This window comes from Ictalurus punctatus, chromosome 1, assembly GCF_001660625.3.
Source record: "Ictalurus punctatus breed USDA103 chromosome 1, Coco_2.0, whole genome shotgun sequence".
In the NCBI taxonomy this organism is placed as follows: Eukaryota; Metazoa; Chordata; class Actinopteri; order Siluriformes; family Ictaluridae; genus Ictalurus; species Ictalurus punctatus.
The window spans coordinates 4471448-4484128 of NC_030416.2; the positions used below are offsets into that span (position 1 = coordinate 4471448).

The window sequence follows — 12681 nt, forward strand, 5'->3', positions numbered from 1 at the left end:
ATTCCATTTTAATCTTAACAGTGTAATAAAATTGCTGTAGCCAATTATATGAAATGTATAAAATTGCTGTAGCCAATTATATGAAATGATTTGAAGGCAATGAATGAAGATACACATTAGTGAGTCTTCATGTATGAATGTGCACAAATTCAGAAGCATTTCGAATATATGTTTAAAAAAAATCAAACTAACTGGATTTTTAATGCTATTAAGAATAATTTACATAGAAATTCACTTTAATAGAGGACCAATATGAGTGACCTTTCTTTTGAAGGGTGCCAATAATTACTGAATTGACTGTATTATGGTGTTGCAGTAAAGCAAACCATCAGCAAACAGGATATTTTTTTTTTGTAACTGATAAAATCAACATAGTTCTCATTTTTTCAACCTCAGATTTTTGTGTGTATCTTATTATCATCAGGAGACGTTTTGCTGGCCACGGCCTTCCTCTCCTACTCCGGCCCATTCAATCAGGAGTTTCGCAACCTTCTACTGGGTGACTGGCAAAGGGAGATGAGGGCACGGCACATTCCCTTTGGCACTAACCTGAACCTGACTGAGATGCTGATCGACGCCCCGACCGTCAGCGAGTGGAACCTGCAGGGTCTCCCTAACGATGATCTATCCATCCAGAACGGCATAATCGTGACTAAAGCAGCTCGATTTCCACTGCTTATCGACCCACAGACGCAGGGCAAGACCTGGATCAAAAATAAAGAGGCCGAGAACGAACTTCAGGTGAGGTAAACGACAACTCATCCCAAAGGTGACGCTTTAGACATGATATTTTAACCTGTTGTATACATGTATGGGGTTAGATGAAATGAACTTCATTTATCAGTCTTTAAGTAAAGTTCTGTATAAAGGTTTTAGTATACTGAACAAAAAAAAAATTCCCGTCATATTTCAGTTTTGCTAAAACTGATTTTCTTCATACTCATAAGATAAATGACAATCGTACAATACTCCATAAAAGTCAAAGCACACAGAGAGCTGAAACTCCTATCAGTGTGTGCTAAATCTTCTAATAATGCAGCTCAGCCACTCCAGAGCATCACCATACCATACCATACACACGCACTGACTCTTCCTACTTTTATAGAGCTCTCATCAGAGCGTTTTTCCAAACGAGCTGGATATCCATAACACATTTTTTGCTCCTGCGAATGATTTACACAAATTTACATACACCTCGATAAATGAGGCAGATTATTAGCAATTACTAAAAGCTACTTGGACTATACAAATGATTCTTGCTAATGGGTGGCTGTTCAATTTGCTAAAACGTCTTATGCGCCATATCTTGTTACTTACACAATGTTCATGTGGGATAATTCCACCAACACCCTCATGAGCCTGACTAAATCTAGCTAGAGGCTAGAGTCGCCTACTCTATTACATTGCCACGCATCACGTAGCCACACAAAAGCCACCAAGTCATTCCCTCCATACATCTGTTACAATAGCTGTTGGAGGTTATTTATTATGATGATAAATGATGCCATTGTTCATCATTCTTGAGGGTCTCTTGCATTCCCCAATGTCCACTTTCACTCGGCCGCATTCAGAGTTCAAAGATTGTCTTTGAATGGCCGAGAGTCCTTGAATAAATGCAACCTATCCTTCTTCGACTCTTCTAATACCTTCTTCCGGTAAAGGTTCTTAAGCCGCGTGTGTGTGTTGTCATAGATCACGTCGCTGAATCACAAGTACTTCAGGAACCACCTGGAGGACAGCCTGTCTCTGGGGCGCCCCCTGCTGATAGAGGACGTGGGCGAAGAACTCGATCCTGCTTTGGACAATGTGCTGGAGAAGAACTTTATTAAGACGGGTACTACATACAAGGTATTACGCTAGTGTATTAATTACAGTACAACTACAGTTCATTTATTATGTTAAAACAGACTAATATGATTATTCTTCATATGTTTTCATAACAAAACATATGGCTGTATCTAAAATGACAATATGCACTTTTTTCATAGCTGTGCCGCTGAATCTAGCTGAACTGAAAAGTACAACTGGGTATCGTCAGCCTAGAAGTGAAAGATAAAATTATTTTCATGTCCTAGATAGTTGGATAGAAGAACAATACAGGGCCTAAAAGAGAAGTTTGTGGGATGCCATATATACATAGATATGCACTGGGGGTGGACAAATCAGTAACTCAAAAAAACAACAACCAAAAAAACACCTCTACTCCTTACTGACTTTTACAAAACAAATATTTATTTGATATGTAGCTATGTTTATACCTGGCAAGCTTATTCCCATGTATGTGGAAACACTGTCTAAAATGAGCGAAATATAATAAGTATGCTACATAAGTGGTCACCAAGCTTCTTCCTTGAGATCTAGCTTCCTGCAGATTTAATTTCCAACCAAATCAAATCTAACACACCTGTTTTAGTTGACCAAGAACTTCTTAAGGCTTCTAATGAATAGATGGTCAAGCGGGCACGATTATGGTTGGAGCTAATATCTTCAAAAATGTTTGCTCTCCAGGAACACCATTGAAGTCACCACTTTGGCTACCATTTTTTAGCATCGTCAGTTATGTCTCCAGGCAACAACAAAACGGGACTGGGAAAGATAAGATTAGATGTACCTTTGTTGATCCCTGTAGGGGGAAGTCAAAAATCATATTGGAGCTTTTAAGTGCACAGTGGGCTAGCTAAAGGATTTATGATTTTCCAACATGTAAGCTTACATTTTCCAACATGTAAGCTACTTCTAGCTCGGTCTCCCCTTTCGACCTATCCTGGTAGTTTTACACAATACACATTAAGCCAGCCACCAAATGTTAAAATACTCACAGATAGGAAAGTAATAGGACAAGTTAAAAAGCTCAAACAGGCCATATATAATCATATATATGGCCTGTGATTGGTTACTGTATATACAGAATGCTAAAAGAGACAACTTCAGGAGATCTTTTGTCCATACAGAACTGCACAGCTCAATAAAAAAATGAAAAAGTAAACCTTTATAATTTCAGCTTTGAGTTCTAGCACCAGCAGAGCTTGTGACTGCATCTTCTGCACTCTCTCGTTCTTTGTTGGGCTTTTTTTCCCCCTTCTTTTTAACGATGTCTATTTGTGCAGTGTGAAATTACACATCAGCAGGTTCGAGCAATCAGAAACACAAATGCCTGATGAATACAGCCTGCGGATCAAAAATTAAAAAAGTGAAGATGAGCTCCATAAAAAAGATGAGTGAATGAGCGAGCGTGCAGCGGTGTACCAGTTCTCCCAGGTCGCCTCATTATCAGATCTCTCAGTTCTCTGTGTCGGAGCTGGAAATAACGAGGCGACGGCACCATTCGGCGCTCTGACAGGTTTCACTCGCAGCTCTGTTAACATGGAGGTGCAAACACCTGATCTCCAGCGTTAATAACAGATCCAGGGATGAGAAGACGGCGCTGTTTTTTGCGCCGTCACACCTTGTTATCGTCACTCTACGTGTCATAACAAGCTTTTTTTTTTTTATCCAGACGCGACACCATTGCCATTCGCACCTTTGTTGGTTTTTATCTTCAGATTTATCATTTGTACTTGTCCTAAGGGCAGATAAAGATTTAACAGAAGAACCACTTTTATGTCATAGTATATTAAATACTAATATAACATTTCCACCAAGAAAGAAGTATTTACAATTGAGACAAGTCTGTTTTTTTTCATGAATATTGTTGATTAGGTTAATGCAGTACAGCATGTGTAATGAGTTCTTCCTACCTAAAAAAAGGTCAAAGTCGGCGATAAAGAGGTGGACGTGATGAAGGGGTTCCGACTTTACGTGACTACCAAGTTGCCCAATCCAGCGTACACTCCGGAGATCAGCGCCCGCACGGCTATCATCGACTTCACGGTCACTATGCGAGGTCTGGAGGAGCAGCTGCTCGGCCGCGTCATCCTCACGGAGAAACAGGTGCAGTTAGACATTGGCGTCTTCATATTTTCAGATGCTTGTTGGGTCTATAGAAATGAAAGATCAGAAACTTTTTCAGAAGTGGAGTAGTGTAGAGATAGTGTAGAGTAGTGTCTTTACAGGATCAAATATATTTGCCCTGAGATCTTTCCCATGTCGCAGTCCTTTCTGACACTGGAGACTCCTTCCATAGATATTAACTAAACATCTCCTTATTGACAAGATGAGTTTAAGGTTATAGGTTAAGGTTAGCGTTCATACCTTTACTTACTACTGCTTGTTTCACATTATAGTGGACAAAATCCAACTGCATAATGCTTGCTAGTTTGAATTTGTACAAATTTCTCATTAAAGCAGTTTTTTTAAGTTTAGTCTTTGTGCAAAATGATTATGGTTTCTATGCAAAATATTGGACGTTTGCCTTGCACCTCCTGGGTTGGGGGTTCAAATCCCATCTCCGCCCTGTGTGCACAGAGTTTGCATGTTCTCCCTGTGCTTCGGTGTTTCCTCCGTGTACTCCGGCCCCCCCCCTCCCCTGGCTTGTGCCCACGAGAGCCCTGAGATAGGCTCCAGGCTCCCCCGAGACCCTGCGTAGGATAGGCGATACAGGAAATGGATGGATGGATCGATGGATATTGGATTTTTAAAGCTGATTAACAAAAGAAAGGAAAGGAAAAAAGCCTGTAAACATTTTTTTTTTTTACAGAAATGTAATTAATTGTGGAAGTTAACATTTGTTATATTTAGTATTGTATATAGTGTATTCTTAAGCACAGTTAAAAAAAAAAAAACAGTTTCTAAATTATGTATTTTCTACTTCTGGTGATGGCTTATAAGTTATATTTTACAGATGTTGCAATTACAGTAGATCTTCTTAGTGGAATTTTTCGACCCTGCAGTACATCTAAAAGTCTCAGATGATCACTTCTGCATTACTAAACATTAGGCAGATCATATACATTATACTTTTTTCCCCATTGTCATTATTCACTTGTACACAGAAGGGAGGCATCCTACCTACCGAATCTGGCCCATTGAGTAACATTTCTCATTAGTTTCATATCATTCATCAACAATTAAACAGTACAATGGCCGTTTTATTTAAATCACAGGGCTGCTTGTTTAAACTCGACAACCACTTTAATAACCTTCCTGTCACTAGCACAGACCTGTGATGATAACATCTTTTAATAGCCACTTGAGAAGTGGGTGCTGTATTCTGGCAGAACCACACTCGGTTAGCTTGCTTTACAATGACTTTACTTCACAGATGGCTAGGAAATATTTCCTGGAAAAAAATAATTAGGTTTGATCCAAACTGAATTGAAAGGGTCCTGAACAGAGTCAGGTCGATAATGAAATATTCATATCAGGATCCAAACTCTAACAGATAGAGACAGGGCACACGTGTCTTTGGTCAGCATGGGTTTTGTTGTGGAAAATCCAAGAATCATAGTCATTGTTTAATGCCCATGTAGACAATATGAAAGATAGTCAATGCACAGACAGGCACTAGTCAGAAAACCAGAAAACAACGCAAGAAATGTACAATATGATCGGCAAGACTTTGCAAAGAGGAATGGAGAAAAGAGGATATAAACATCCAAACTAATGGGGACTGAACAAAGAATAGGTGCACACATTAGGAAAACAATCAGTGATGAGATTGGTGGGGAAGCAAAACAAAGACACAGTTATAATATAAACAAAAGCGCATGGAGAAAGAAAAGCAAATAGAAGGAGTGCTCCCTGCCATCTGTTATCCGTCTGTAATTGAAGTACATCAGAACCACAGCCATGCGAACACTTGGAAGATAAAACAATAATAATAGAATATAAATGCAAATCCATGTGTATATATATATATATATATATATATATATATATATATATATATATATATGAATTGCATCGAATCAGATCATCAGCAAAAATGTCCACTATTAGTTTCAGTATTCAGCTTTGAAACATATTTGTGGAAAACCTTTTACGCCAGTTCATTTGCTCCTTGTTTTCCAATTTGAAGGAGAACTGAAGTGCCATTCTATGCACATTCCGTCCAAATTTCTGCCATCAGGGAATAAAAGAATTGGCACTCACTGTAATTTTCATACTCATTGTAATGAGTGTGCCACTACTCAATCTCAGTGCTCGCTGAAATCTATGCCTGCAGATGCTTTAGATTATTATTGGGTTTTTATGGGATTTTTGATAAAAGTTACAACGAGGTTTAGAGGATATTATAGGGAGGATGAATATAGTGAACCCTCTTTTTCCAAGCTACCACTGTTACAGTGTTTTGCCCATAATTTTTTAATAATAAAAAAAGCATTTTAAATGGATTAATAGGCTAGGATAGAGGGTGTCTAGAATACTATTAAGGTAGCTTAAGGTGACTTATTCTTGATTGCTGGGCCAAATGTACTGCTAAGCGCTGTAGGCATTCACTGAACAAAGCAAAAAAAAAGTTTGTAAATGAGCTGTACCTGTTTTTTGTTAACTTGAGGGTGGGATTAACTTGGGGAAGTTGTTTACATGGTTAACCTTTGCGAAGGGGTTATATGTTTTAAGTCTGGGAAAGGTGATGGATTCTTAGCTTTTGGGAATGGTTGATACTTAACCATTGGGAAGGGGGTAGAGATTCGAATTTTGGGTTAGATCTTGGCAATTTGCAAATGTAACATCTTAACTATTAGGTAGGGGTAAGAAATTAGTGGGGTAGATCTTTAACTATTGGGTAACTGTTTGTTTGATCTGTAACCACTGGGGAAAATATTTAGGACTTGAAGCATAGAAAAGGGGTTAGATTTTTAACTTCTGGTAAAAGCATTAGATATTTGGCTTTTGGAAAGCGGTTAGATTTTTACCAGCTGGGAAACGGGGTAGATCTTCAGCTTTTGGGAAGAGGATAGATCTTTAACCAATAGGAAGGGGGTAAGATCGTTAGCCTTTGGGAGAGGGTGGTTATCATTTGAGCTTTTGGGAAGGGGTTAGATCATTAAACGACATGAAATGAGTTAGCACTTTAGGATTTTGGGAAAAGGTTAAATCACCAACCTCTGGGACAGGGGTTAGCACTTTAGTTTTTGGGAAGTGGGTAGATGTTAAACCTTTGGGAAGGGGTTAGATCCTAAACCACTGGGAGAGATTTTCAGCTTTGATCTAAGGGATGGATCTATAGCTTTTTGATGGATATATACAAAATATGTTAACCCATCTGATTGTATCTATGCTTCAGGAGCTGGAGAAGGAGCGTACAGACCTTCTGGAGGATGTGTTGGCCAACAAGCGCAAGATGAAGGAGCTGGAGGACAACCTGTTGTTCAGACTGACCAGCACAAAGGGCTCACTCGTAGATGATGAAAGCCTGATTTCTGTTTTGGCCAGCACTAAGGGCACTGCTGAGGAGGTCACACTGAAGCTCCAGATCGCGGCTGAAACTGAGGTCCAAATCAATACAGCACGAGAAGAGTACAGGCCGGGTACTTCAGAACATCTAAAAAATTTTTCTTCTCATTTTATATGGTAGCTGTTTTGGACATTTACACAAATATTGTTAAATAGTCTCATAAGTGACCAGGTGTTTTCTTTTTCCTTGATGTGTGTAGTGGCATCCAGAGGTAGCATCCTGTACTTCCTGATCACTGAGATGAGCATGGTGAATGTGATGTACCAGACGTCGCTTCGCCAGTTTCTTGGCTTGTTTGACTTGTCTTTAGCCAGGTAATGCAAAACACATGTAATCATGAAGATGCTGGTCTGACATTTTACAAGTGCAAATGACAAAGGCTCAGTCCAAGTGCCAGCATGATCGAAAAGTCTGAGTCTATTTATCAAAAACTGACCAAATTAGATTCGTTAAACTTTATAATTAAAGCATCTGTTGTTTTAACTATAATAATGAACTATGATATTTCGTTGTCATCTTTTAATGATTAATAACTGTGAAAAACCTAGGGGTAGTCCAGAGGGCTGAATTACAACATTTATATATCATATAAAGACATAATGCATCCACAAATATAGAAACTTGCTCACATGAGCAAATATGGTGCAGTTTTCACTGCTGGTGAAAAAACATCCCCACAACATGATGCTACCACCACCATGCTTCCCTGTAGTCAATGGTGTCCTTAGGCTGATGAGCAGTGTTGGGTTTGGGCTTATAAAATCTTCAGGGTTCCCCCCTCCATGATATGACATATAATTGGATCCCCATATAACATTGTGAAGTGGTATTTCATCTTGGCTTATCTAGTAAACGTTCCTCTCAGCATAGCTGAGAATAACTTTTAAGAAGAAACTCTTAGCTAGGAACCTTTACTAATGAGACAAACGCTAAAATAGACTGTAAGAATGAACAGCAAAAAAATGTTGCCGTTTGTCTTATTCATGATAAACAGGTCTTCAAAGAGTCCAATCACAAGCAAAAGGATTGCCAACATCATTGAATACATGACCTATGAAGTGCACAAGTATGCTGCCCGGGGCCTGTATGAGGAGCACAAGTTCCTGTTCACCCTGCTGCTGGCGCTCAAGATCGACATGCAGAGCAACCGAGTAAAACACGAAGAGTTCCTGACCTTAATTAAAGGTGAGAGCTGAGGCAGAATCATCGTTTTGGCGGCTCTCTCGTCCTCTCTCTGTTTCTTCATTCTTCATTTCTCCCACTCAGATCTGTGCAAAAAGAAGTGTATATATAAAATGAGATCCATAACAGTGGCGTGATCATTTACTGGTATGACACCATGATAAGAAAATCGCAGATATAGATAGATCGATATTGAGAGTCAAATTTGGTCAGTATTGACGTTGGGAAAGTTCAGTGAATTCAGAATTGGGTTACGCTAATACTTACATGGATTTTTTTTTCTCTTGGTTGGTTGTTATCCAGATGACTAAAATCACCTGCATGAAGTTCATGCTATCGAGGTTACCAGATTTGAGTCACTTGTGTAGAAGCTAGACTGTCCAGCTGTTGTCTACACAAGTCCTTGCTTTTAGGCCCCCAAATAAATAAATAAATAAATCAGGGCTAGAAAATGCGGACTGAAGGAAATCTGAAGGAACATCTCAAAAATGTCTAGTATATCACACATTTCGTTTCATTTATCAATATGGATTCCACCCTTATTATTCAGTAGCTTATAAAATAGCACTTGCTATTGTTTTGGAGTTTATTTTTGTATGTCACGCACTGATGGTTAATTGTGTGCACAAGTTAATGAAGCCACAAGATAGACGTAATGAGAGTCAGAACCGTGTATAACTGACACGCGTCTATTTTACTCAAACTCCACCAATCCTGACAGAGAACAGAAAAAAACCCCTCTCAGGGTTCTTAAAAAAAACAAAACAAAGTGAGATATAGTATAGAGGAAATGAATAAGACATCTCTGGAGAGAATGAAGTCAATTCATTTCTACCTGTTCTTGCTTCAGTGAATACATTATCTGTCATCTTAAAATTTAATTAGCTATAGCGCCAGACTTGTCACGTTTCAGTGATTATCTTCAATGCCACAACACAGTGCTCGCTGTTACACATGATGAACGATACGAATTTTCCCAGTGCCAGAAGCACGTGGGAAGAAGAAGTACAAAACGATGACCTCCTAATGGCATGTTGAAAAGGCCATGTTGAAAAGCATGTCAGATACGGGGAGAGGGTTTAAAATATGCTCGAATGATCGATGAGAATGGATGTGCGTTTGCAACACTAGAGTGGTTTTGTCATTTTTCTTAAGCAAATGCAGTCCCATTCGTCACAACGTTTCTTCTTGGATTTTGCTAAAGAAGCATAACTCACTGTAGAAACACGTTCCTGGCGTTAATTCAATTCAGTTCAAATACCGTGGCAAAAATATCATATGATAAACGTCATCCTTGAAGACATCATGATCTATACGTAATATTGCTGAGGTTGGGCTTACAAACGCCAACAAGGGTCAGAGATTTCTGGCGAGCTTTCATCCAAATGAAAGTGTTTCACGATTGTCACTGTAAAACAGAAATAGATAATTATATACACTTGTGTCTCGAATGCTTGGGCACACATCCCAGATAGTTTGTCAGTACAGCAGTAGTATCTTTGCTACTTAGACATACTGTTTAGAGCATAGAGTGTGGTTTGGGATAGATCCATGAATTCTCCTCGAATTTGTCTCTTGAAGCTGTCGCTTTATTATTCATGTATTCATCTTAAAGCATATTATTCAGTCACTGTGATGAATTATTTAGCAACTACAGCGAAACTAATAGGAAGAGTGTGTAGTTAGACGAACGCCAGAAGGTAAATCTGGACCCAACGACACGTTAGAAGAGTTGAAGGGAGTTCAGAATAATGATGTAGTAGCTAACGAACTGGCAGTTCAGAGTCAGTGAACTATCGATGAATCAAAGTGTGACACAGCACTGAACGTGTGTGTGTGTGTGTGTGTGTGTGTGTGTGTGTGTGTGTGTGTGTTCCTCAGGCGGAGCATCTCTGGATCTGAAAGCCTGCCCACCCAAAGCAGCTAAGTGGATCTTGGACATGACATGGCTCAACCTGGTCGAGCTTAGCAAGCTGTGGCCATTCTCCGACATCCTCGATCAGGTGTGTGTGTGTGTGTGTGTGTGTGTGTGTGTGTGTGTGTGTGTGTGTGTGTGTGTGTGCGCGCGCACGTCTTCACGTGTTTTCGGGTGACCCGTTGTCCACTGTGGTCTCAGATTCCTGTTCTTTTCCTGACAAAAGTGGAACCCGATGTGGTCTTCTGCTGTCGAAGCCCATCCACCGCAAGGTTCGACGTGCATTCTGAGATGCTTTTCTTCTCACCATGTTTGTAAAGAATGTTTATTTCAGTCACTGTAGCCTTCCTGTCAGCTTGAACTGCCTTCCTGTCTATAAGAACTGGCCGTCAGTGGATTGCTTTTTGTTTTTTCACACCACTGTTGTACATGATAATGCTCTGAAATACTCGAAACAGCCTGTCTGGCACCAACAAAAGACACTGAGATCACTCCCCCCCGCCCCCGATGTATGATGTGAACATTAACAGAAGCTCTTGACTGTGTGTGCAGGGGTACAAGTGTTCATTTCAAACGTGTGTATGTTCTTGCCAGCTCATTTCATTTTCTGCCATATCGCTTGATGGTATACATGTGAACCTACACTCTCTCTCTCTCTCTCTCTCTCTCTCTCTCTCTCTCTCTCTGTCTGTGTGTGTGTGTGTGTGTGTGTGTGTGTGTGTGTGTGTGTGTGTGTGTGTGTGTGTGTGTGTGTGTGTGTGTGTGGGAGCAGATTGGCCGTCATGAGAAGCAGTGGAAGAGCTGGTTTGATAAGGAAGCCCCAGAGGAGGAGCCGATCCCCAACGCATATGACAAATCACTCGACTGCTTCAGGCGCCTTCTTTTCATTCGCTCCTGGTGTCCAGATAGAACCATTGCACAGGTTACACATACTCATTATATACGCACTTCTTCCACACCTTTTATCGATTTATTTATTCATTAGACTTTTTAAACATGTAAGGCGCTTTGAAATTCTGGACTAAAATAAAAAGCTGTGAAATGAAGATTATTGTTAATCGAGCGTGATTGTGTTGTACTGTTTTATTGTATTTTAAACATTGTATTTAAAACCTGAAAGAAAATATCAGATATAAATAATTAAAAAAATTTTTTTATTAAATCTTGAAATGTCCTTTTTCATTATTTTTTTTTCCTTCAGCGGTTATTATCTCACATACACCGTGCCGAATTACCAGCTTTTAAAAACCTCGAAACTTTGCATATATGTTTTGTTTCCTTCTAACGGAACAATGTGAAAATAGCAACTCTTGTTCCTATGGTTACGACTCGGAGGACGTTATCTGGCTCTGGCTCTATTCTTGTTGCATTTTCATGCACCGTTGCTTATTAGCATTTCCTTTCTGTCTGAATTCATGTAATACATTATTCTCACATTCTGTTTAGCTGCACAGTAAATATTAACTGTAAGTATAGGTTTAGCTAAACATTATGTATGTTTGTTGTCATAGCTACATTCCAACATGGTCATATTAGGAGCATTTATTTATAACTGCGATACAATGGCTGGTGACCTAATCAACATAAATAATCAATAATAATAATAAATTATATGAACTTACATAATAAAGAATTAACTGTCAGATTTTCATTTGATTTCTAGCACTGAATGTGCCAATCTGGATTTTCTTATTCCTCCCATTATTTTCCAGGCCCGTAAATATATCACAGACTCTTTGGGGGAGAAATATGCCGAGGGTGTGATTCTGGACCTGGAGAGGACGTGGGAGGAGTCGGACCCCCGCACACCCCTCATATGCTTTTTGTCTATGGGCTCGGACCCCACCGACTCCATCATCGCCCTTGGCAAGAGGCTCAAAATTGAGACACGTTACGTTTCCATGGGTCAGGGACAGGAAGTTCATGCTCGCAAACTGCTGCAGCACTCCATGGCTAATGTAAGAACTGCATGTTTAATTAATTTGATATCTGATTGGTCAAATCTGATTGGTCAGGATGTATTAAGTAGTTTTGTATAACAGCTGCTCAGACCGTAGTTCTGACTGAAAGGTTTATATTAATGCACTTGTTAATAATGATAATGAGTCCTTATTGATCACATATACATATGCACAGTGAAATTCTGCCCAACAGTGGCAGCTTGGTAGGGCAGGGGCTTGAAACCTTGACCCTCCCGTCAGTAACCCAGAGCCTTAACCGCCAAGCCACTGCTGCTCCTGTTCTG

The 12681-nt window shown here is 39.6% G+C and overlaps 1 protein-coding gene across 1 annotated transcript in view; it reads left to right on the top strand.

Annotated features, from left to right (window-relative positions):
• The window catches only part of dnah5 (dynein, axonemal, heavy chain 5), a 106280-nt gene that overhangs the window by 82635 nt on the left and 10964 nt on the right, over positions 1–12681 (top strand). Inside the window, exons 64-72 of the mRNA XM_053679503.1 lie at positions 425–741; positions 1693–1848; positions 3748–3930; positions 7169–7412; positions 7539–7653; positions 8334–8524; positions 10403–10524; positions 11209–11358; positions 12149–12394. Coding sequence (XP_053535478.1) covers positions 425–741; positions 1693–1848; positions 3748–3930; positions 7169–7412; positions 7539–7653; positions 8334–8524; positions 10403–10524; positions 11209–11358; positions 12149–12394 — 1724 coding nt within the window. The remainder of the gene's footprint in view (positions 1–424; positions 742–1692; positions 1849–3747; positions 3931–7168; positions 7413–7538; positions 7654–8333; positions 8525–10402; positions 10525–11208; positions 11359–12148; positions 12395–12681) is intronic.